At 40.2% G+C, this 25,674-nt stretch overlaps 2 protein-coding genes across 3 annotated transcripts; one reads left to right on the top strand and one right to left on the bottom strand.

The window, feature by feature from the left end:
- Positions 1-1,724: 1,724 nt before the first annotated feature.
- LOC311049433 (ammonium transporter Rh type B-like) lies at positions 1,725-3,179 on the bottom strand (the record flags this gene model as incomplete). Its single annotated transcript, XM_084063003.1, has 1 exon — positions 1,725-3,179. The coding sequence occupies one exon, from the start codon at positions 3,177-3,179 to the stop codon at positions 1,725-1,727; it is 1,455 nt and encodes a 484-aa protein (XP_083919129.1).
- Positions 3,180-5,052: 1,873 nt separating this feature from the next.
- On the top strand, positions 5,053-25,116 carry arfgap1 (ADP-ribosylation factor GTPase activating protein 1). 2 transcript variants are annotated; one of them, XM_084062824.1, is made up of 13 exons: positions 5,053-5,252; positions 9,468-9,538; positions 9,951-10,060; positions 10,622-10,793; positions 10,915-11,015; positions 12,206-12,292; positions 12,665-12,779; positions 12,874-12,930; positions 13,404-13,436; positions 15,757-15,813; positions 17,060-17,119; positions 20,254-20,309; positions 20,786-25,116. In XM_084062824.1, the coding sequence occupies exons 2-13, from the start codon at positions 9,479-9,481 to the stop codon at positions 21,162-21,164; spliced, it is 1,287 nt and encodes a 428-aa protein (XP_083918950.1). In that variant the 5' UTR covers positions 5,053-5,252; positions 9,468-9,478; the 3' UTR covers positions 21,165-25,116. The 2 variants fall into 2 exon arrangements, with proteins under 2 accessions (XP_083918950.1, XP_083918951.1); XM_084062825.1 differs by lacking the exon at positions 17,060-17,119.
- The last annotated feature ends 558 nt before the right edge of the window (positions 25,117-25,674 follow it).

The raw sequence follows: 25,674 nt of genomic DNA, 5'->3' as shown, positions 1-25,674 counted from the left end.
CTGTACTGATGGATTGATTCCGCCCATGTTTTTTACATCATAAAATGCTCTTCACCAGTAATATTAGAGGCCAAATGTCATGTTGGCAAAGATGCCTCAGTGGTGTGAAGTTGCTGAAGATAACATTGTACTGTACCTTACCTATGCAAAGATAGCCACAACAATAATGAAATCAACTGGAATCTGATTAGAAATGTTATCAGATGTTCTATCTGACTATATAGACTTTGGCTGGTACAGTTATGACAGACTAAATGTAATAAGAAAAGATAACCTCATCTATCACTTTATTGTCCAGCCTTTCATAGAAATAGCTAACCTTGATCAGTCCATTCATGACCCATCTCAAAACACCCTTCACTGTCAAAAGTCCTTGAGAAAGTGATTTAGAATCAAAATGTTACATTTCATGACCTCTAATTATCTATTTTCGGGCCGGGACACAGAAACTGCTTTATTCCATGTGTATGTTGCTGATGCTGTCTCGCTAGACTGCAGTGCTGTATTTTACTTCATACTTCATTTACATGTCGATATAAATGGTTTAGATGTTATCTTTTTGACATGTATTCCTCTATTGGAATTGCTACTATTCTTTCATACTCTGTCAACTACATAGATGAGGTGCACCACATTGCTAAATTCTGAGTCCCATTCTATTTTCAGCATACATCCCAATCAGTACATCATCTGCAGTTGGTTCAAAATGCAGCTCTTAAGTGGAACTAAGAGAAGGGACCACATTACCCCCCGTTTTAACATCCTTCCAATCTAATTTATAATTTAGAATGTATTGATCTCATACAAGGCATTAAGTGGACTAGCTAGCCCCAGGCTATATTTCTGAACTTTTAATATCAGGGTGTAATCTATAGTCATCAGATAAAGCAAACTGGACAGTTTATGACCAACGTAAACGTCTTTTAATGACCTACCATTCATCTACGTGATCGATTGAATACTTTATTAGCAGTTTGCAAAATAAAGCACAGGACAGTACAGTTCAATGCATGGTTTGCTAAGAGGATTTTAAACCCAAGAAAGCCTATGGCATTGGGGTACTCAATTCATCGAAACATTTAATGACAGACAAAATATACACTACAATGCAAAAACATCATATAAACAGTTTGAAATGTACAGTATGTATCTTCTTTTCATACTTCAGCTGTATCTTCTTTTAAATATCAGCAGATAAAATATATTTGGAAACTTGCATTTAATTGTTTAAAAAATAAGGGCATTGCAGTCACAAGTATGATTTATTATGACATTATTTTTATATTATATATTAACATTTCAGATATAATAATTTTACATCACAATAGCACAGCATCATGAACATACCGGTACACATATTTCAATCACTGCATTTAGAAGTGCATATTCCCCACGAAACAATATTTTTACAAAACAGTGTACACAGTTCTTAGCCACAAAAAATGTCTAAATTATTTCGAAAATAGACGATTTACTCACAACGCTTCACACCGCGATGCAAACAAAAGTTTCATTTGAGTTTTTCTCCTACAATGACATGCCCCAAATTGGGACACCAGGGTTAAGGTGGATTAATTCATTACCAGCCCAAGCCTCTGACTCTGGAACCTACAGTAGGTATAACCAGGTATAATGAAGTATATGGCAAACACCAATAAGCCTGTAACTCATTTCTTGACCAATAATTTAAGAGCTCAGACCTCAATGTCCTATTATGCCCAGTCTTAGACTTTGGTTATGTCATTGTCATTGGGGAAGCTCTTTTCCCCATTGCTGCTGGGAGGTATCAACATTGCAATGCTTTCAAAGTCAGACGGCGTGTCAAAGAAAAGTTCATCATCGAAACACATCTCGTCAGAGGGAGAAGCCAGGTTGGGCAACTTCATAACAAAACCAGTCAGAACCCCGCCAACAAACGACGCCGCAATAGTGGTGAAGATAGCCGCCACCTGGTAGAGGGCTTGCTCCTTGGCGGAACGGCCCAGGCCAGCCTTCAGTCCGGGAATAAGCAGCCGTAGCTCTTCCAGTCTGGGGTCTCCTTCAACTGGGGCGCGGTGGGTGAAGATCTCCCACATACTGGGCCCATAGGTTTCTTCAGTAGCTAGGAGGATGGCACAGATGCCTGCCGTGGACGATATGAGGCCAGTAAGCCCATGGAGATTGTGAATTCCGCACTGGTCCTGGATTCTGAGACGGCGGGCCAGGAACGGGGTCAGGTATCTGTAGCCGAAGAAGCAGGCGGTGCAGCCCATGACACCCAGGGCGTACGCAGCTGCAGGGGAAATCATCATGTCCACGGAGGCGCCGACAGTCACGCCACCGGCCAGAGTCACGTTCTGAATGTCAGCCATGGTGAGCTTGCCTCTCTTGTTGAACACCGCTGAGAGTGCAAAGGCAGTCATGGTGGAAGAACTCAGGCCTATGAACGTGTGGAGTATAGCTCTGTGCTGGTCGTCGCCTTTGATGGTCAGAGCAGAGTTGAACGAGGGCCAGAACACCCAGAGGAACAGAGTTCCCATCACAGAGAGGATGTCCGAGCTATAACCTGTGATCTCTTTTGGGTGCCCCTTGTTCAAACTCGGCCGGTACAGCATGAATGTTGCCCCCAGACCAAAGTAGCAGGCAAACAGGTGAATAAGAATAGACCCTCCAGCGTCATTGATCCTTAGGTACTTCAACACCGCCCACTCTGTTACACAAAAGATAGGGACCTCCAGAAGAGCCATGACCAAAAGTTGCACAGGGCTGGTCTTTCCTATCACTGCCCCGAAAGAGATGAGCACCACGGCGCACGCAAACTCTGCATAGATCAGGTTGACCACCCCGAGATGGATTTTGCCATCATCGTGGTAAAACTGGAAGTAGCCTTGCACCACAATCGCCCACTGGACTGCAAAGGTGGCAGTGAGGAAATTGAAGACCATTCCACTGAAGCCGTACATACGCATGAAGGCCAGAAGGCAGCCGAATCCGATGAAGATCATCACCTGCACGTCAGCAAAGAAGGGATAGTCACGATACACAGAGTTGTCCATGGGTTTGGTCTCATTGTTCTGCATCTTGGCATTGGCATCGTCATCGTAGGTGACAAAGCCCGCGTACAGACCCAGGAGAATGACCTCTAGCACCAGCACCAGCACTGGGAGACGCACCCTCAGACTGGTGTTCCTTTTCATCATTATACAGTAGTGTGCAGCCGATTGTTTGGAATGATTAGCTACTCCAACAGGCAACAGCACTACTCTCTTTTATACTGCCTCTCTGTTAGATAAGAGAAGCTACCAGCAGATTCAGTACATGACAGGACAGTCAGGACAGTGGTGATGTACTTTGGCCGGTCAATTTACTTCACTCACAGTTGCTTTTTGGCAAGATATCTCCGCTTAAGGATTTCGTAACCTCTAGTCTCCACAGACACAGCTGCCAAAACATTTATTTTATTTTATTTTATTTTACTCTTCTGTACATTCTGTTCATTTTGAAAGAAAATAAAAAAAATACCTCATGATCTCTAAAATAGGAAGTATTAACTTAAGTTACCTGTAGTGCAAAACACTGACAGTGTTTCATTTTGGAACAAATGTTACTCAAATAAACACAGTAGTGAGTGTGTGAGTGTGAGTGTGAGTGTGAGTATGAGTGTCAGTATGAATATGTGTGTGTGTGTGTGTGTGTGTGTGTGTGTGTGTGTGTGTGTGTGTGTGTGTGTGTGTGTGTGTGTGTGTGTGTGTGTGTGTGTGTGTGTGTGTGTGTGTGTGTGTGTGTGTGTGTGTGTGTGTGTGTGTGTGTGTGTGTGTGTGTGTGTGTGTGTGCATTTGCACATCATGTGCATATGAGTCTGTGTGTTTGTGCGTGTGTTTGTGTTTTTGAATGTGTTTTAAATGTGCATTGCTGAGACTTCTGAGAATTCTGTTACTCTTTTGAGAGAATTTTCTTCAATCTTTGTATCACTTCAGTTTAAACTGACTGCACTAATAAACAGAACAATATTTATTAAGCGAAAAGCAATATCAATCCTTGTATAAAGCTACTGCTGACATACCCCCCCCCCCCTGCTATTTTAGAAGATTTTTGAAAATGCTGAAAACATGCCCACATTATGGGATGTCAGGTTGCTTTTCATATAGCTTAAAAGGGAGAATCTTTAGTAATGTGTGAAGCAGTCATCTACAATCATCATTTGGTCACTGTGCACAGGTCTGTAGGGGTACAACAGTTAATAAATACAAAATAATACATTAGAATTTGCGTTGATTTGTTCATTCATACACTATCAAAGGTTGTGGGGTAGCCTCACTCAATCTACACCTCTATGCCAAACTTGACCATGGATGGATGGGCAGCTTATTGAACACATCTAGTTCTCTAAAGTAAAGACATACTGGCTATATTAACAAACAGGTTAACAAACAGGTTAATAACTGATTTATAAACTAATCAGGTCGGTTATTACAGTGTATCATTTCCTTTTCAAGTAACTAGGAATATGAGTCATCATGACATAATGTTTCCCCATGCCAATAAAGCCCCCTTTGAGTTGAACATTGAGAGTTGAAATGCAGTGATGTACTCAGATATTTTACTTATTAGTAAAAGTAACAATACCACCAATATAAAAAACACTGTAGTAAAAGGCCTGTGTTCAAAATGTTACTTGAGTAAAAGGACAAAAGTATTGGCATCAAAATATATTTAAAGTACCAAAAGTAAAAGTGATAAAATAAAAGTGCTAAAATGTTTGAAAATACTATATCTTTAGATTGGCTATTTTCAAATAGCCTATGTATAAAATAGGACTAAAGTGGTTAATGTATGTTTTATATCTGCAAAGAAACTAGTAACTGAAGTTGTCAAATAAGTTTCGTGGAGTAAAAGTACAATATTTACCTCAAAGATGTAGTGAAGTTGAAGGAAATTGGAAATACTCCAGTAAAGAAGAAGTACCTAAAAATTGTACTTGTAAGTACAGTAGGCCTACTTGAGTAAATGAAATGTACTCAGTTACTTTTCCAGCAATGCCCCAGAATGCATTGCTGTGCCAACGTAGGCAAACAGAAACATGGCCGCCGGTGTTTAATATCAGCAACAACTATTCATTTATATATCTGTCTTCTGTCACTTCACTGGAGTTTTATTTATAGGATTTTAACAACCGCCGTCCATTCCACGGACTGTAAGGACATCTTATCTCTGTGACTAGAGAGATTAGATCTCCAAACACCCTGCGTTGTCCGGCAAAGAGGCAAGAAAAGGTAAATAGCCTGTTAGCTTTCCTCGGCTAACACTGAGCTAACTGACTGTACATGTTGTCCAGTTATTTACTGTGTATAGTGGATATAATAATGTGACGCAAAAAGGCTGCTATCCTTTTAAATCTGATTTGTTTTCATGCCATTAACCATAATTCATTCATGATCAACAATAACAGGTAAGCATGTTGTTGCCCAGGCTACTACTAGTGGCGAAAATAGCCGATCTACAAGCTCACACAGTGCTTTTGTTTGAATTGCTGCCTTTTTAGGTTAATTTTTGAAACACTATTAAATGGTATCAGAACCAGCTCTGTTGTGATCCACACACTCAGGGAGAGGGTTGTGGTCTTGGAGGTTGGTTATGTGCTATCATCATCAGGGTGATGATGACTCAAAGGGCATTTTTTTTGGACTGCCAGCATGGCACTACCTACCATTGAATTGAAGGTTTGGAATGATAGTTTCAGCAGTGGTTCTCAACCTTTTCAGGCCGTGAGTGACCCCCCAAAATGATGATATTTGAACTGGGGACCCCTCCAAAATAATCATATTTTGAACAGGGGACCCCCCCACCCTGACAAGCACTTAGAATTGTATGAGTTGAGCCATTACATTATTTTAGTTTGACTCAGTTCCCACAGATAAATATTGTGAAAATAGCTGATCTGCAAGCTCACACAACGCCTCGCAAGCTTGTAGATCGGCTGTTTTCACAATGGTTGCCTCTCTTATATTATTTGACAATTTGGCCAATGTTTGACCATTTTTTATAGTATAGTTTGTTGATGACTTTTGATGCGGTAGTGGTCTATCTTTTTTATTTTTATTTTTATTTTTTGAATTAAATTGTCACTTCACTGTCATTTGGGTGGGAACCCCCAAATGTGGGGACCCCCCTGGGGGTTCTGACCCACAGGTTGAGAACCACTGAGTTACAGAACACAAACAACAAATGACATGGCACTTTTTGTAATATACTCATTTCTGTAATAATCACACGGCTTACTAAACAATTGTTGTAATCTCTAATGTGATTACAAAAATAAAAAAAAGAAAATGCTCTGCATTTATAGTTGGTCAAATCAAATGACCTAAAACATTCTGGCATAAATGTTTACAGATGTACTGTATTCATCTATCTTGTTCAAGTCTTTGTTCAAGTCTTTGTTGCTGATGTTTTTAATCAAAGGCCGCAGTGCAGGGAGAGATTCGCTATTGTAGTCTGCGATTGTATCTCTTGGAGGTGAAGAGATGTTGCCAACATGACTGTAGACTTGTTCAACAGGTGCCCTCAAGGTTACGATGGTGTTGGATTTAAGGAAGCCTTTTCACCCTTGGAAAGTCATCAAGGCACTGGCAGACAGTACAGACTCTTACTTGTCCCCTCTAGATGCTTCTGACTACTTCGTCAGCAACACTACCTTTTTGTAATAGGAGTTTCTAGGTCCAAAACTGAAGTGATTAGGGAGAGAGCTGCAACACACGTAAACTCTGATGTCATTGGCACCATTATGGCAATAATAGACATTAGACCAGGGGTCTTCAACAGGGGGTCCGGGACCTCTAGGGGGTCCTCAGAGTTACTACAGGGGGTCCGCCAAATCTTTGTGTGATATGTTTTTTTGTACAATAACCACTTGAACCCTAACATCCCTTTTCTGAGGAGAACTTTAGCCAAAAATAGCATATCTACAAGCTCACAACGAGGCGTTGTGAGCTTGTAGATCGGCTATTTTTGGCAACGGGGTATAGGTGTAGAGGGAAAAAAGAACAGACCAAGTAAACAAAAGTTGAATCTGAGACACAATATAGTGGGGGTCCCTGCTTCATCTCTCTCTCAGCTAGGGGGCCCTTGGCCTGAAAACGTTGAAGACCCCTGCTCTAGATACTTCTGACTACTTCGTCAGCAACACTACCTTTTGTCATTGGAGTTTCTAGGTCCAAAACTTAAGTGATTAGGGAGAGAGCTGCAACACACGTAAACTCTGATGTCATTGGCACCATTCTGGCAATAATAGACATTAGACACACCCATTGCACAGTTTGTCAACATTCAGGATCCAAATATTGCAACAGCATCATTCTTGACAGTTCCGTTTCTGTGCTGGCTGGTAGCCTGGTGTACGCCGAAAGAGAGGAAATGTGTGTAATCTTGCGTGTCAGAGGCCAGCCGCCTGGATAATCAGCTGATGATGCTGTGTCCAATCAATGTCAGCAGCATGTCAAAAGATGGATTCTTCAGTGAATAACAGGCTACCAGTACCAGCCACCACAGAAACGGAACTGTCACAGAGATGCTGTTGCAATATTTGCATCCCGAATGTTGACAAACTGTGCAAAGCTTGTGTCTTATGTTGTTATTGTCAGAATGGTGCCAATGACATCAGATAATATGTGTGTTGCACAAATTTCTTCAGAGTAAATGGTGTGGGGATCAGTTATTCCAATCCAAAGAAGCATCTATTTTTCTCCTTGCAGAAGGTGAAGAGAGTGATGGCAAGTGGCATCAAGAGCTCACAAACTTCCCCCAGTTTTGCGTCACTTAAAGACATTTAGAGACATTTTGCACTGTATGGTATTCTGAGTTCCAGCGAGTGACACATGGAACAATGAGCCTCATATGTTCCCTGTCTTCCACAGTGTGTGAAGCCCTCTCCTCTAAATTGTTATTAGAATGAGCTATTTCTTCCTGTCTGATGAATAGCCTCACAAATCACAATACAAAGTGGGGTGGGAGAGCCTGACCTGCCATTTGTCTGACCATAGAAGGCAGGTTGAGTTTGTGTTTTTTGCCCCTGTCCGTTTGTGTGTCCGTGTAAAGCTAATCTCAGTGGGCCCTCAGTGGCCCCTGCATTCTACCAAATGAGGTGATCACCCTATCACCTTTTTAGGTGATAAGGTTATCACCCTCTAATTAACTATGAGCGCCTAGTATCAAAATCACCGTTCAGGTGATCAGCCTATCACCTTTGGAGATAGGGTGATCTCCCCTCATTTGGTAGCATGCAGGGGCCTTTAGGGCCCACTCAGGTCAATCGGTGACACCAGGTAAGGTAATTGCCCTCGACCGATTCCTTTCACCTTTACCCCCTTCTCTATTGCTCTTTATTATACACCTCTTTACATTCTTCATTGTCTCCGCCAGGCCGAAAGGCATGGCCGAGACTTATGTTTTGCACCCTGTCTGTCCGTCCGTCCGTCCGTCATTCTGTCTGTGAATAGCTAATCTCCCGCACCGTTGGCTTGATGGCAGCGAAACTGTGCACACACACTGCCTGGATGCCAGAGCAGAGCCTCTGTCCCAAACCTTTCACATGGGCCTGTTATAGCACCACCAGAAGGGCGATTTATTTCTAAACAATTTTTTTGACCATACTCCTACAGATGTTGTCCAAAAATCACGCAAATCGGTACACAGTATCTCTATAGTCATTAAACGAAACAGGTCCTTCAGATTTTTCATATTCCATCCTGATTGGCTTGGAGATTGGCTTCCAAAGTTTGCAGGAGTGCTCCAGTCTGCCCGTCTGTCCGTCATTCTGTTTGTGGACAGTTAATCTCCAGCAACGTTGGCTTGATGCCAGCGAAATTGTGCACACACACACTCCCTGGATGCCAGAGCAGAACCTCTGCCTCAATTATTTTGGGTTTCATGTCAGGTGTTGTCATATAGATAAGAGTTGTCTTTTTGAGGCCCCCTTTGTTAACCTCGAGACCCCCCTCTGTTAACTTTTGAGTCCAGGTTTAGAGGTGAGGGTCCGGTCTACACAGGGATGGTCCTGGGTCATTCAACTCCTTCTTGATGCTACCCGTCTTTCATGTTAGTTTGATGTTGGCCAGGCCTCCTGGGCAGCTAGGATCGGCTTGAATTCTCCTGTTAATCCCTGCCCAAAAGGGTGCGCCACAAATTTAAACAGTTCCACCATATGTCGTACATACTCTAATTTCCCCCCGTAAGCTTCCTCGTGTCCTGACAGCTGCATTCCACGATTGGCACAGCCCTGGGTAGGCAACGTAGCCTGTTGGAGATCGCACTTTCCTAGTTTTCCTATGCAGTTTGTTTCTTCTTCTGAAAGGTCTTGTTAATGTTTATGTAATGCTTTTACAGTGTTAGAAGAATCCCCATTCAATCTTCTAGTGTGTATATTGTGAAGACTACTGAGTAGTGAGTACATACAAAACCAGTAATATTTGATTGGTGATTATGTCTTTCAGTTTGGGACAAAATGGCAAGTCCAAGGACCAGAAGAGTTCTGAAGGAAGTGAGAACAAATGACGAAAACAATGTAAGCTACTACACTGAGAGAAACCTTGGAGTGGCCAGGTTTTTTCACATGGCTTTTCAAGTATTGGCTGTATTGATAATTGTTAAATGCAGAATCATACTGCTTCTGGATCTACTGTACCGAAGCAATCAGGAAAAAAGTAACAAAACAACAAAAATCCCGCACACTGTTCTTGCTCAGCAGCATCAGCTTTTATTCAAATTGACAGACGTTTCAATCCCTCTGGACCTTGTCACCAAGAGTGTCTTAGTGTAAGACACTCTCGATGAAGGTCCAGAGGGACCGAAACGCTGAACAAAGTGGATGTGCGAGTATTTCCTTTGCATAGGATATACTGTACCAAAAGAAAATATAGCCCGTTTTTAAAATCTACTGTAACTAATCATTTGGAATGACACATTATTTTTTTCAGCTTTGCTTTGAGTGTGGAGCCTTCAACCCTCAGTGGGTCAGTGTGACATATGGCATCTGGATCTGTCTGGAGTGCTCTGGCAGACATAGGGGCTTGGGAGTACATCTCAGGTACGTATTCTAATCCATTCAAACCGGGAAGTCAACGCATCTGTGTAACCACTTTATCCATATTTTATACTTTGGCTATTCAAAAATAGCAGATATACAAGCTCATAGCGCAGCGAGCTTGTAAATCTGCAATGTTTTTAAAATATTTACCAAATTTTGAATATATATATAGATGGGGGTCAGCGGCCAAATACAAATAATTTTGGGAGGTCCTTGACATGAAAAAGAGAACCATTGATATTATAGCAAAATATGTTTTTCAGAAAACTGTTAGGATTTAGAAGACATTTGTAGAATCCCCAGAAGCAAAGATTTGAGTTACAAATGTTTGCCTTAACAACAATATATATATATTCAAAGATTTGCACACATTTTCACGATTTTTCACAAATAGCAGATCTACAAGCTGAAAAGAAAATACACTAGTATTGAGCCCTAAGGGACTCCGGTTACCCATATAAGGTTTAAGTGGTTAAGTTAGGCTAGAGATGACTACATTTATGTCAATTAAGTTATAATATGGAGAATACATTCTTGACCTCATATCTTCTCACATTTTAGTTTTGTTCGCTCTGTTACCATGGACAAGTGGAAGGACCTGGAGCTAGAGAAGATGAAAGCCGGGGGGAACGGAAAGTTCCGCCTGTTCCTTGAACTCCAAGACGACTACGATCCCACATGGAGCCTACAGGAGAAATACAACAGCAAACCCGCTGCGCTGTTCCGGGACAAGGTGAGAAACGGCAGAAACTTTCCTTACATTTCTATTTCCTTGTGATTCAAGACTGCAGAGCAAACGACTCATACCGTTTTAATCTAAATAATGAATCTACTTTCTCTGTTCTTCACGACAGGTTGCAACAGAGGCTGAGGGTAACGAGTGGTCCATCGAGACGTCTTCTGCCCAAAACTGGACATCCCCGCAGCCCAGGACTAGCTTGTCGTCCTCCCATCGGTAAAGCTGCAGGCACATTTTTAACAAACTAACTCATTGTACAATAAGCCTTTGCATTATCTAGTTAAGTAAGCCTTGCCGAGCCATGTGGCTCACAGGGCAGGAGCCTATGTCCTGTTTCTGTGAGGCAGATTGATTTTACAAGTACGTCCCCCTGGACATGACGCTAGTATGTCGCAGGGACTTACCCCCCCATCCAACCCTTGATGCGTAACCCATTAACAGGGGTGCACATAACTGGTGCGCAGGTGCGCATGCGCACCCAAAATAAATAATGTGCACCACATCAGACGACAAAAGGCGTTTTTGCGTACCAACAGCTGGGACAGGAATTTCCAAGCTTTTATTTTTTAGCAAAAATAAAAAATAAAAGCCTGGAGATCGAGGCTAGGAATTTACTTCCTGAAGCCACACTCACACAATCACTCTAAAGCATGCGTCTGCCCCATGTACAGCCATTAGGCGCAGGGCGAGGAGACGCATGCTGCACGTGATTGTGTGAGTCTCGCTTCGCATCGCCTCGCATTGCCTCGCTGCGTGCACGCAGCCAGCAGCGGCTGGTAGAGGCACTGATGAACACATCCTAGTGGTGCCAAATATGCCGTGAACGTCCAAATCTGGCGGATAAAAGCAGCGCAGCACAGGGCACCAACCGTGGGGGGCTTTTGAGGAAAAAAAACGGCGAAAATCGGCGGAATTTGGAAGAAGACCGTCCTTTTCTTCTCGCGCAACAAGCTCGTAGTGCCGCGCTACGAGCTTGTAGATCTGCTATTTTTGAAAAATCGTGAAAATGTGTGCAAATCTTTGAATATATATTTTTTAAAAGCGAACATTTTTAACTCAAATCTTTGCTTCTGGGGGTCCCTGGAACAAAATATTTTGATGGGGGTCCGTGGCCAAATACATATAATTTTGGGGGTCCTTGACATGAAAAAGATTGAGCACCACTGATATAGAAACATATGTTTTTTGAGAATACTGTTGAGATGAGATTTAGGAGACATGTAGAATCGGCTTCAGGTCTCAATGGGTTAATGCCAAGCAGGGAGGCATTGGTCCCATTTTAGAGTCTTTGGTTTGACCCAGCCAGGGTGGACACAAGCCGGCCACTGAGCTGGTTGCATTATCTAGTAGTGTTCAATATCAAACACAGAAGAACAGTGAATGAAGCAAATTGATTTCTCTTTTAGCTCCGGAGGTTCTGGTCAGAACTCCTCCAAACCTACAGATAAGGCCTTTGAAGACTGGCTGAGTGATGACGTGAACTCTTATCAGAGGTGAGAGCCTTGTGTACACTTTTCTTCACACGCTATATAGGACGTAGCAGTGGCGGACATTTTTGTGGTGCCACACTTAGAAAACCAATTCATTTCCCCCATAGAGATTTCCGAAAATATTTATATAAATGATTTTAAGCCTGGAACCAAGCCATCCAGGGTCCTGGTTAATCATGACCATAAAACATTTGATTCTGTGTCAAGAAATATTTTAATATTTAATTATAGTATATACTATATTTAATAAATACCCCTTTTTTTTGTGGTTTTCAAGTATTCTTTGACACAGAATCAAATGTATGTCAGGCTGAAGCATGTTTAAATTGTCCTCAATTGTCCTCACTGCGTTATTTTGTTTGTACATCTCTGCAGTGGCGGGGGTTACAGTGGGAATCAGGACAACCGGTATGTTGGTTTTGGCAACACGGTGACGCCAGAGAAGAAAGAGGATGATTTCCTGAACAATGCCATGACCTCCATTTATTCAGTATGTCACACTCTCACTGTCACACATCTGTGATCCCAGGTCAATTTGGGGTCAGTCTGCGGAACATCATGCATCGTTTTGTTTGCTTTTACAGGGTTGGAGCAGTTTCACAGTCGGTGCCAGCAAGTTTGCTAATGTCGCAAAAGACAATGTAAGTGTTTTTCATAGAATAAACGTTTAAAATAGTAAAAAAAAAAAAAAAGTTAAAAATAGTTAGTTATTCCATTCAATGTCTGAAATGTTTACATTATTCTCACTTTTTTCTAATTTAAGAAAATTAAAAAAAAAATCATATTGCTAATTGCACAGAGCAGCAGCCAGATTTATGTTGTTCAGTATATCTGACTGCTTGTATAGACTGATGAAAAAGTTGGCATGTTGTGCAAAGTGTGATGCATCACGATGCATCGTCGAATCGAATCGAATTATTACAAGGGTAATCTGGTAACTGGTGAATCGTAATCGAATTGCATCGTGAGGGCAGTGCCAATGCACACCTTGTGCACACCTAATTGTTTTACAACATCAAATCCATTCCAGAGGTCTTTGTTAGTGATGACATTAATTGCTTCCATATCCCTTATTAATTAAATAAATGTATAATTTTGTTCCCCTTTAAAACAGACTGCTAAACTGGCAAACCAAGCGACCTTGAAGGTATGAACCACTTTTATTAAAAGTTTAAACCGTTCTCTTTCAGTTTTGTGCCTGATATGAAGTGGCTTACCTTACCTACAGTATATATTACTTTACTATGTTAAAGTGTTTTTACATGATTTCCTATTTTGCCTTTTAAATCTCTGTAATTGTATGTTAAACTTGACATTTTAAGACTTAAAGGAATAGTTCACGCAAAAATGACAACTACTCATCCTCATGCTAGTTGAAACAGGGTGAAGTTTCAACATTGTCTCCAAAACGGTTCAAATCCAAAGGTGACCAGTTATTTAGAAGGTAAATGTTTGTGCAGCATAATCCAAGTCTTCTAAAGCCAAATCTGTTCCACTGTGAGTGGAAAAGACCTATATGTATGTACACCATTATTCAGCGCAAATGTTCACTACATCTTGTTTTGTAGTGTGATATAAATAATGGACACAGAGTGCTTATATATAAAGGCATAAAAAGGTAACATTTTAGATTAAAGAAAGAATAGTAGTGTAAAGATAGGTATTTTCCTCTCACAGTGTGATTGTTTGACTTCTGAATACTTCAACCCTGTGTGTTATGTGCACAAAGAAACTTCACCCAGGTTTCAACGGGAACTATTCCTTTATATGTGCACAGCTTTCTGTGAATTTTGCAGTGGAATGAACTCTGTTACTTTTCTAACTTCTCTCTGCCTTCACTGGATCTAGTTAAAGGGGTATAAAGCACCCCCAGAACCGGTAAAGCAAATACAAGCTTGCATGGCCCATGTTCAGCATAATTCTTTATTTACTTATTTATTTTGTTCATGCCCTTTTTTTTTGTTTAACATAATGAATACTCATTCTAACATTGTTCACTAGTTGTCCGGTTTTTGCTTGTATTACAGTAACACAGGACTTTGCTTAAAGGGGAAATCCACCCATTTTCAATATTTAACTATGTCATTAATATAGTATAAAGGAGTTGTGTGGAAATAAGAAAAAAGTTCCCCCCTTTCTGTGTTGCCTTGAAATGGAGGATTGATTGTGGGTTTAACATTGCAAATTACAACATGATGAGTCATCATGTTGTAATTTGCAATGTTAAACCCACAATCAATCCTCCATTTCAAGGCAACACAGAAAGGGGGGAACTTTTTTCTTATTTCCACACAACTTCTTTATGCTATATTAATGACATAGTTAAATATTGAAAATGGGTGGATTTCCCCTTTAATCTGGCACCTGCACCTTAGGTTGATGGATAATCTCTTAAGACAATGGTGTTGAATCCCATTTCCCTATGTAGAAATGAATGAAGTGAGAATAGATGGACAGGGGAGTTTCCTAGGCTGGACAAGAACTACAGTTGTAGTTGTCTAACCGAAAGTACAGGGCTACAGGAAGTTCCAGTTGGCTGGGCAACATCTACTTCCTTTTCTTCCAGTTGTTAGACACTTCCGGCTGTCTTTATTTTCCAGACTTTTATCTCTGTGTAAAATGGAGATAAAACTGGGAATGAGGTTAGGATTCCCCTAATCAGCCTTTAGGAACAAAGAAGCAGATCTCACACTGTGACGAGCTCGCAGTATCTTAAAAAAAGTTCTAGTTTATTCCTAAACCGGTTCTTTCTGACACACCAGCTCCTTTTTCTATAGTCTGTAGAAGTATTCTATTGTACTAGAATGACATTTTAGGCTGATAATAAATAGTGACCATCACTCATATCCATTTGTCATGGATTATCCATTCACGCATGACCATTCTTTGTTCTGTATGTTTGCTTCTGACGGCGCTTTATTGAGGTGTAATGGTACATGACGAGAGAAATAATTCCACCACGGTCTAATATGTACCTATTCTAAACTAACTTACTGGGCAGAATTTAAGTTGTACATTCTTTTCCACTACTAGATAACTGGGTTATTACTCCACATTTAAGGGGGTACATTTCAAAGTATAGACTATCTTTTGAACATCCTAAATGACAAACACATTTACAATGTCCCTATTGTTATGAACGTTTCCATAACCCATTTAATAGCCCAAAGAAATCTAAAAATGACACAGATTCTTTCCCGGTCTAAATGGGTTAGTACTTTTATCAAATAAATAAAAACATGTGTGCAGAACAACACCGTGACCCACAAAAACGGAACACATGATCGATGAACCATTACACCCCTAGCATTTTGTTCAGTCTATCGTTGTGAATAGAATGATCACATGCACGCCTCATGCGGCCCTAACCGGAGTGGCTCAGCACCATTGCATTGTTGTGAATGTTAAATGCCTGTTTTTTTTTATTCAAGCATATTCTCCCCTCACTCTCTCATCTCCAACTATAGGCCACAGAGTTAGGACAGACTTTAAATGAGAATGTTATCAAACCCACCCATGAGAAGGTAACATTGATGTTTGAAGTTGTTGTTTTGGTGGTGGTGGTGGTGGGTTGGCAGTGCTTTGTAGAAACGGCTTCAGATGTGAATGTGCATTTTCAACATCCATCCATTGTCTGTCGGACACACTGCCTGCTTTTATGTTGGTCCTACACTAAATGACAAAAGCTGTGTTTTATTTTTTACGGTGTTTGTCTCAAAACATACAGCTATGACTGCTGTTTGTAATATCTATTGCTAAAGGGGAAGTGGTGGAAATTTAACCACTTTCAGCCAAGTGTCTCTATTTTGAGCATGTCAAAAATGTTAAAGGTAGGGTAAGTGATTTGCTTTGGTTAAAATAAGTGTTAAATATCTCTATATTCTGATAGTACTCATTGCTATAGAGTGTTTGTTTAGTAACAGGAGTCTCCTTGTCTCTCCACAGCTTTATTAAACAGGAAATGCATTTTCGTTTCAGTTTCATTTCCAATTTTATCCAACCAGGACAGAGAACTCAATCAGGATACAGATTAAACAAGTGAAATTGGAAGTGATGACACTAAGAAATGAGCAGACAAAATTGGAACTGGAACACTATACAAATGAAGCTTAAAAATGGGTACTTTCTCCTGATTGGCTGAGATTTTGACACCTACCGGAAAATGTATTTTCTGTTTATTAAAGAGCTGGAGAGACAGGGAGACTCCTGTTACTGAACAAACACTCTATAGCAATGATTACTATCAGAATATAGTGTTTTAACCTTTTAACAAAATACTTTTTGTTTTAAACAAAACATATCACTTACCCTACCTTTAACTTAAAAAAAATATATATAATATTTTTTTGAAAATAGCCAATCTACTTATTTGATCTTTTTTCGCTATTTCCACATGGCACTGTCGTACGGCGATGTCTAAAATAGGGCATAAGTGGTTAAAAGTCCATTCCACTCATTAATCAATATATAGTATAGTTGCTTTTGTCCCTTTAGTGTACAGTTGGCATTAGCGAATGAAAGTATGTGCTGTATGTGTCTTATGTGGCTTAGAATCCACAGACTCTTAGATGCATTAATCAATGTAGCAAATCAATCAGTGATTGATTCATCTCACATTAATAATTCATGATTCATTCCTTGTGGAAAAATATCTTTTTTTCCACATTTTTCTCACAATCAAAGAAAGTAGCTGAATTTGACTGATAATTTATCGCAACAGTATTGAATCAAAAATAGTTTCAGTTATTAATGGTGCTTTGACTGATCCAGGTGAAGGATGGAAAGTTGCTAGATGAGATGGCAATCGGCATCAGTGGGCTGGCATATAAGGTAGGCTGTTTTGAGGCAGGCCTCTGCCTTACTGAACGCACCAAAAACCAGTCTTCATGAGGAACCCATGTGAGCCATTAGACCTTACTGGAGCTCTGAGCTCACACGAGACCCATTCTTTAAAGGAACACTTGACCAATTTCCAACCATATTTTCATATAATTAGCCAGCTCTGAGAGTTTAAAAATTAATCTGTAAGAGTTCAAATGCAGATATGTGAAGAAGTGGAAGTTGTTGCCCTTGAGAAAAGGAAAAAGGTTCCTAAAACAAGACTGGTTTTGGTGTGTTGATGTTCATTTGAAGAAAATTAATGTCATGTATTCTCCCTCCTTTCTTGCTGCCATTTGTACTCTGGTGGTGAGTATTGTGTAGACTTCTCACATGGATTAGAAATATATTAGTTTGTTATGCGTTATATATTCTGTCTATATACTGTCATTTGTTATATTTAATTATATTTTCCACACCGGTTGGCAAATCTACACAAAACCCAACATACTTTGGGGTTTTTGTGTAGCAAATCATGATTTTATGAAGAAGAAAAAAAGAGATTGGTTACTCTGTATATGCAAATTTAGATACAAAATGTGTCGGAAAAGAAGCAAACAGATTGAACAGAAAGAAAATCCAGGGGAAAAAAATTAATGAGGAAATAACTAAAAAGCCTTTATTCTAATGGCCAAATGAGGAAAAAAAGGGCCAACATGTTTTGATCTCTGTTGGTCTTCGTCGGGGCTTTTATAAAAACAGAACTCAAGACATAATTACTTTTCCCACAAGCCCCAAAATATACAAGCATAATTAGGAGAAAAGCAGGAACCCCAATCTTTTGCAGACAGTACATTTCAATTGAGAATTGGCAGGGCATTGAGTTCACTCTGTCTGGATGGTAGTTGACTCAAGCAAACAGCCCCGCCTGGTGGTCATGTGCATACATTACAAACTTTCTACATCCACAGTGACATGGAAATGAGACCTGATATCAATACATGTGTTGATCCTATTCAAAACATCAGCGGTGTCCTCAATAAAGCATGGATGTTTTCTTACCAAAGGTTTAATAAAGGAATCTATATATTTGGATGCTGGTTCTGTAAACGTACCTGATGTAATGGGACAACCAGGAGAATCAGAATCAGGGTCTTAAGCATGACTTATGCTTACATGACTTAGACTTATACTTCATCATACGGTGGTGTCAGGCACTGAAAATGGCAGATCAACAAGCTCACAACATGGCATCTGACTGCGACACATGAGCTTGTAGTTCAGCTATTTTCGGCACGCAACACCATCATATGACAGAATAAATTAGGCATTTAGGCTTAAAACAATGCTATTCAAAAGGGTCTTTAACCACATGAACGCCAGCATCCCTATTCTGGGGGCGAATATTCGACAAAAATAGATCTACAAGCTCACAATGCTGTGAGCTTGTGGATCGGCTATGTTTGGCTAAGAGATTTGGGGGGAAACCAAATTCATTATATATACATCCCTTCAGTAGAGTGTCAAGCATTCTTTTCCCCTCCAAGTCCAGTTAAGGATCGCTGTAAAGTCTTTCATAAAGTTGGCAATGAGCCTCTTTGATATATTGTCCTTGTATAACACAGCTCCATCCTTGTTTGCTGCATAAATAATGATATCCTGATTATTAGAAAGTTCATTCAAGGCTAAGCGCTCTTTGTTAGACAGATTGGACTATTTAATAACATATTAACCTCAAAGTCCACTTTCATATTAAACAAAATGAGCAGTGGGTTGGATACTTTTAACTGGGATTTAGGTTTAAAATTGGCAGACAAATCAGTATTGTCAGGGATGACCACATAAGAATACTTTTGTGTGGTCAGCATTGTGGACACTTTTTGAGGTGGAGGTTGTGGCAAAAACTGAATTTATCCACTCTAGAATTGAAAGCACTGGTGAAAGTGGCAAAAGACTCAACATCAGATAGATTAATTACAATTTATTTTTGTTTAAACCAGTTGACCGTAGATATCATTTATACTTTTGTCAGCCCAAAATGGAATTCAAATCCATCCATTTAATTAAGACAGAAAAAAGCTAGAGATTTAATTAGAACCTTAACTGACATGCATACGTATTAACATTTTATATTTGATGTTCATTGTTCAATATTAAACTCTTATGGAGCATTAATGTGGGCCAGCAAACTGAAACCAGTCAAATCTTCTTTCCACCCTTAATCAGAGCCGAGACCCATGGAGTGTGGGGAGTCAGTCCGCCGCGGTTAAACAGCAGATGCATGCTTCATGTAATACAACACTTATGCACAAATATTACTCAATATTCTGGCTACAACAAGAGCTGCTTTCCATACGGTTACTGTACTTGCACGATGCACAGTTAATATGAAACTAATTCGTACCCAATACTTATGTAAATGACTTCCGTATGTGCTGCAACGCCAAAATCGTCACAACTTCTTGGACAACAGATCTACAAGCGCGCAGACGCGTTGTTCCCTTAAAGATCTGCTATTTTATCACACAACTGCACGACAGAGAGGGAGGGAGGGAGGGAGAGAAATAGAGAGACAGACACACACACGCAAACCCCCCCCCCCCCCCCTTAATTACAGCAGCAGCAGCAACAACAGGTAATTCTTTAATTTCGCCACCTTGTTTCCTTTACTTCCTAAGATTACTTCAACCTGTCGCGCCTGTGTGTGTGTGTGTGTGTGTGTGTGTGTGTATTTGAGTTCGCGCGACGGCCATTTCTCCACCTTATTTCCTTTACTTCCTAACACATTACTTCAACCACGCCCCCGTGTGTGTGTGTGTGTGTGTGCTGGTGACGGGGGACGCCTCTTGGAACTGTTTATGCGCAGGTATTTGTGTGTGTACTCTGTGGCTCCACGACGCGGTGACGGGATGCCCGCGTGTGTGTGTGTTCTAGTTTTTTTTGGGTGATCTCCGATTAAGTTATTTCTATGATAAGATATCTTTTTTATCTTTTCACTGTTATTGAATGGAATACAGTGAGGGTAAAAAAATATTTTTCAAGTCACTGTCTAATTAAAAGAACAGTGTAAAAGTGCAAGAAAATGTGATACTTTGTGTAACAACTAAACTATTTAGTTTTGTTAACTCAAGTCTTCCTTTTGTTAGGTTCAGGGAGCTGGTGCGAAGTTGACTAATCTCTTCACTGGAAAGCCTGAAGACGGGTAAGAGTAACAGCCTTATTCATTTAGGCCATGTATTGTTCAGACTGGCAGCCCAAATCAGATTTTTCACCTATCCAGATTGAAATCAGGTCTGAACAGCAAAGAAAAAAAACACATGGAAATTGATCCATATTCTTAGATGGCTTTAAATGCCATTCGAATCTGATTTCTAAAGATACGGCTCAGTCAGGACACTGAAGCTTGATTTACTATACTTTGTTATATGACGCTGTCCCGATGCATTGTGTGCTTATAGATCAGCTATTTTCAGCGATGTCGGAATACGCAAATCTTGTCTGATCACTTGAAAATAACAGCGTGGACAGGCAGTCCTAAAGATCGTACTGTATTCAAGAAACAAATCGGATTTGTCTACAGTCTGAACAAAAAATATCACGTCTATACTCTGATCGAATGTCATTCAGTGTGATCAATATGAGATATTTCTTAAATAATCTGATTTGTGTGTTGTTCAGATCTGGTGGAGACAGCTACCAGAACATGGACGCCACTGAGGGCTACCAGGGCGGCTCCGGCCAAGCGCCGGCCAAGGACTTCTGGGAAACCTTTGGCAGCAGCACCTCCTTAGCGAAGGAGAAACAACCCCCCAAGAAATCTCCCAGTAGCGACGACTGGACCGTCGCGGACGGACCAGACAATTCCGCCAAGAAGAGCTCCGACAGCTGGGACATTTGGGGCTCGGAGACGGCGTCCGACAAAGACAAAAACAAACACAGCACGGGAGACAGCTGGGAGGCGTGGGACAACAACTGGGAGAACGCGGAAGACGGGAAGGGGAAGAAGAGCCCCTCCTCCAAACCCGCTGAGGAGACCTGGGATAATGCTGACTGGTAGAGTGGCCTCACACTCATGCACCTTCTCGCCCCGCCCTCCCCTACCTGGGCTGTTCTCTCTCTCTCCTCCCCCCCTCTCACTGTCACTTTCAGGGAAAGCGCTGCTCCAGCTCACTTCCTGTCAAGCCATTCAGTATATATTTATTCTAGCCCTGGATACAAATGAAATAAAGCTAAAGTTAGACTTTTAACCCAAAAAAAAGGTTATTCCTGAATATATATATACACAACATGTGTCGGGTTGCGATTTTGTTTATAAAGTGAAAATTATTCTCATCAAGGAGCCAGGAACTGAATAGTGTAAATATTGACATTATTTCCATACTATATTAACTCTTGAGCTATGGTGGAAATAGGTTTTAGTCCTATACATCCTACAGTTTGCAGCAGTTGCCTTTTCTATTATGGGTGAGATACATGATGTCTACTATGAAATGAATATCATCTAAAGGGATTTGGACATTGGAAACCTAAATACTACAGTGAATGCACCGTTGCCAGGCAAAACCAATCAGATTCAATAATGAATGCATGTGCTTGATATTGGTAAAAGTCTCACCTCTTGAGTTTTTAAAAATGAGATATAAATGGCTTCTTACCGACAGTTGCTTAAGATTATTTACTCCAGCCCCGACTGATGTATAAATTCAAAATACTAACTAAAACGAAACACTTTGTTGTATAATACAGCATACCTTAAAGTTGAGACAAAATCATTGTAAGTGGAATGCGACAGTGACACCAGGTTGAACGTGTTAAAGGAGTTCATATTCTTCTGAACAACTGGAGGTTTTGCCACATTGTATAATTGGTCCCTACACAGACAGACGGGTGCAATTCTGCCAGCGCCAGGTACCAAGATAATTTAAATGTTAATTATTTTGGAAACCTATCCAATCATTTATGTGATACTCTTGGAACAGTTCACACTGATTGAGCCAGTTGCTGGAATTTCAGCAATAAATGGTTTGGTGGCCGTTTCTAGTATTTTAAATGATGCTAAAGTGGTCTGATCATAGAGAGGAGAATAATGTTGAGGAGGAGTCATGAACATCCGTCCTCTGTACAGTAATTTTTAATTTCATTCGGTTGTAAAACTTGTTGCAGGTTTATAGTGTGTAAATGTGCGCATGCATCCTCTTAAACTGTAAATTATGGTTTTGATAACTGGACACAATTAGGGACTGTAGACTGGATTATGGTTCATTGCATGTTAAAACTGCCAACGCTGTGGGACTTCCACAGTAAACCTATTGTGGCCTCAGTCGAACTCATAGTGTACTGTAATTTTAATGGTTGTAAGTGAAGTAACAATTTCTTTGTGAACCGATCTCCATATCTGTGTCAGCTGTTGCATCTGGGTTATAAGAAATTTAAGAGCATCTAGTAGCAAGGATTTGTTGAATCCTACACATTCAAAAGGGTGTGCATTGATATCTGAATGATGCTAACAAGGCTCACTACAGTATAGGCTGGGTGGGAACAAAGCATCCTAGGTCTATTTGGACACTGTTTGGAATTAATTGATTGATTGGCTTTAAAAAATCCACTATTCATCACACTAATCTGACTGTGACTGTTTGTTTCTAGAGGATACTTTTGTCAAAGCAATCCATTAAAGCTCTTTCATTCATTTGAAGAAACAATGTCAGCTCCACTTCAAGCATTTCTCCATTGAAGCAAATACAAATTCAACAGTTAAAAGTTAGTTCATGACTAAAACATTAGTTAATTTGGGTCAGCTATTTAGTGCTATAACAGTAATGTAAAAGTATAAAAATGTCATATGGCCAGTTATAGAAGACACAAACTATTCTAATTGAATTATGCATAATGTAAATTTAGTTAGCTGTTCAGTTAATTGACCGGATGAGCATAAAGAGAACCTGTGGTCTGTAAGCCTGGACTAACAGTGGTAATTATGAATGTATAATATAGCTAATGGAAAGTAGAATGGCAGAAATAAAAATGACTATGAATAAGTCTTTTATAAAGTCGTAAGTGGTTTCAAAATGAATAGTTGTGAGTTGCCTTAAACTTTAAGAAACACAAAACTTTTAAGAAAAACGTCATAAATCTGCTGCAGAATTGATAGGTTGAATAGCTTTTGTAGTTTAAATTATGTTAGCACATTTTTATTTTAGCTGTGCGATGTGCGTATGCATGATTGCGAACGCGGAAGGAGGCGCGGCGAAGCCCATGCCCATGTGGAGCATACTATGAAACTCTGCTCGGCTTGTGTGTGTGTGTCTCTGTGTGCAATACTGTGCGTGCACTGCCTGTGTGCAGCCACAGAGTGCGCCAGAGTGCAGCTACAGTCAAAACACACACACGTCCTTAAATACACAATATTTTGGAGCTGCGTTCGCTTCCAGCATTCGCGCGTCTTACTTGTTAAAATAGTTCCCTTTGAAATTTGCACGCCAATCCATCTCAGAGCAAACCCTCTCACGCAAGGTGGAAGTGCTTGGTGTTCTCAAATGAAGTGAGCTATACAAATAAATCCTTCTCGAAATCCATTCCAAACAACATTAGCATCAGATTCTTTGAGGTAGTGCACCTATAATGTGTGGTAAGGCCAGTCATTATGTATTGATTGCTCGTGGAATAGCTGGCCCATATCTTAATAGCCCGTACATTTCCCTTGTTGATTAGAACATGGCATAATACCTGTACATTTTAGTCACTCCAGCTTTTTTCTATGTCCCTTTCCTACCTCATGTGCAAGTGATAAAAAAGTTCACTGCAGCTCATTGATTGACACAGTGAAAATGTATTATTTGACCCTTTCTGCATTATTTTTGGATTATCGCTGCAGAGCCGACATGGCGAGGCATGCAATATCCTGTTGAAAGATGTGTTTCTGTAAACATGAGAAATCAAGAACACGTGTGTTCTACACCATCTGATCATGTATAATATACATTATTGCTAATTATTATTAGCAAGAAGAATTGAGAGCTACTCATGGAACATGTTTGTGTAGATCATCCTCCAAAGTTGTTTTCTTCTGTACTTTGATATCGTACAACACGCCTTAAAAAAAAAGCTGTGTTTGTCTTTCTGTTGAACCCCTTATGTATACTTAGTTGACTGGGGTCCCCCGTGGTTCTATACTAGGCCCCCCCCCCCCTAGTATTTCCCTCTACACCAAATCTCATGACCCTAGAGGGTTTAAGTGGTTATGGTCGTTTGCTTGTGAGTGTACTAACAATGAATTGTGCGCACAAGTGTTGTTACAAGGCAATGATGTACTGTCGCTCTCAACTTTCCCCTGTTTCAAATGTTCCACGATAAAAATGTATTTGTTTATTAATTTGTACATTTTTACATGTCATTTTATGCTGGTGAAATAAATTAAAAGCAAAATGAAAGTGCTGTCAAATCACATTGACGTTGGAATTAAGATTTGAGACCGTTACTTGTTTGTCTTCTGTGAATGAGCTGCAGTTATGATGGAGTTATCTCATTTTTGGTGAATGTTACCAAGTCTATTATGCTTGATTCATGGATGACTTGCAAGATTTGGTGTTGCCTAAGTACGTAGATATTTTTTTATATAATGTAAACAGGTTATTTTTGTTTCAAATATTAATATTATTTTTTGTTTTAGCCATTTATCCATAACTTTACATTTCCAGGACTCCTGGATCAAAGTCTATACCTGACAAATTTGAGTAGTTTTGTCGACTATAGACTATACCTGTCATTGTCAGAAACACTATTTTTGATGTTGAGCATGAATTGTACTTAAAAGATATAGCCCATTTAATTCAGAGATTTCTAATTTTCAAAAATGATTTATTCAGTAAATTTCAGTACAGCCGTGAATTTATTTTCCTCTGAGTTCCAGCAACCATTCCATGAGATGCATATGTGTTTCTCATTTTGGGTTTTGTGCATATTTTTTCTGTACACTCGTCTGTTGAATAAAGGTTCTATTGTGCAGTGTACTGTAGGTGGCGTTTGGGTTATTGTATGTGCTTGTTTGCCTTGAGCATTCAACCATTAAAGGTGACAATATCTTTTGGATAAAACAAAACTTTTTTTTGTTTGTTTTGTTACAATGTTAAAGCTCTATCTGTATGCTGATATTAATCATTGGTAGAGCGCTTGTTCAGTAACAGCTGGGGTCTCCCTGTCTCTCCCAGCTCCTTTAACATACGTTTTGCAGGTGGGTCATCACCCAATATCATCCAGGAGAATGAACCCATTTATCAGCTCCAATTTTGTCTGCCCACTTCCAATTTCACTTGTTTATCCTGTGTGTTTATCCTGTCCTCTCTCCTGATTGCATGAAATTGGCCTGAACATCTAGGCCAGGGGTCTTCAACAGGGGGTCCGGGACCCCTAGGGCGTCCTCAGAGTTACTACAGGGGGTCCGCCAAATCTTTGTGTTAAGATTTTTTTTGTTTACCTTAACCACTTGAACCCTAATATCCCTTTTCTGAGGAGAACTTGAGCCAAAAATAGCAGATCTACAAGCTCAGCGCGAGGCGTTGTGAGCTTGT

Source organism: Gymnoscopelus microlampas (genome assembly GCF_963454915.1).
Source record: "Gymnoscopelus microlampas genome assembly, chromosome: 7".
Taxonomy (NCBI): Eukaryota; Metazoa; Chordata; class Actinopteri; order Myctophiformes; family Myctophidae; genus Gymnoscopelus; species Gymnoscopelus microlampas.
This window is presented reverse-complemented; position numbering and strand designations above follow the sequence as displayed.

Coding starts and splice junctions, on each gene's coding strand:
- arfgap1 (XM_084062824.1), top strand. CDS start 9,479: ATGGCAAGTCCAAGGACCAGAAGAGTTCTGAAGGAAGTGAGAACAAAT. Junction 9,539..9,950: donor GAACAAATGACGAAAACAAT/GTAAGCTACTAC, acceptor TATTTTTTTCAG/CTTTGCTTTGAGTGTGGAGC. Junction 12,931..13,403: donor CTAATGTCGCAAAAGACAAT/GTAAGTGTTTTT, acceptor CCTTTAAAACAG/ACTGCTAAACTGGCAAACCA.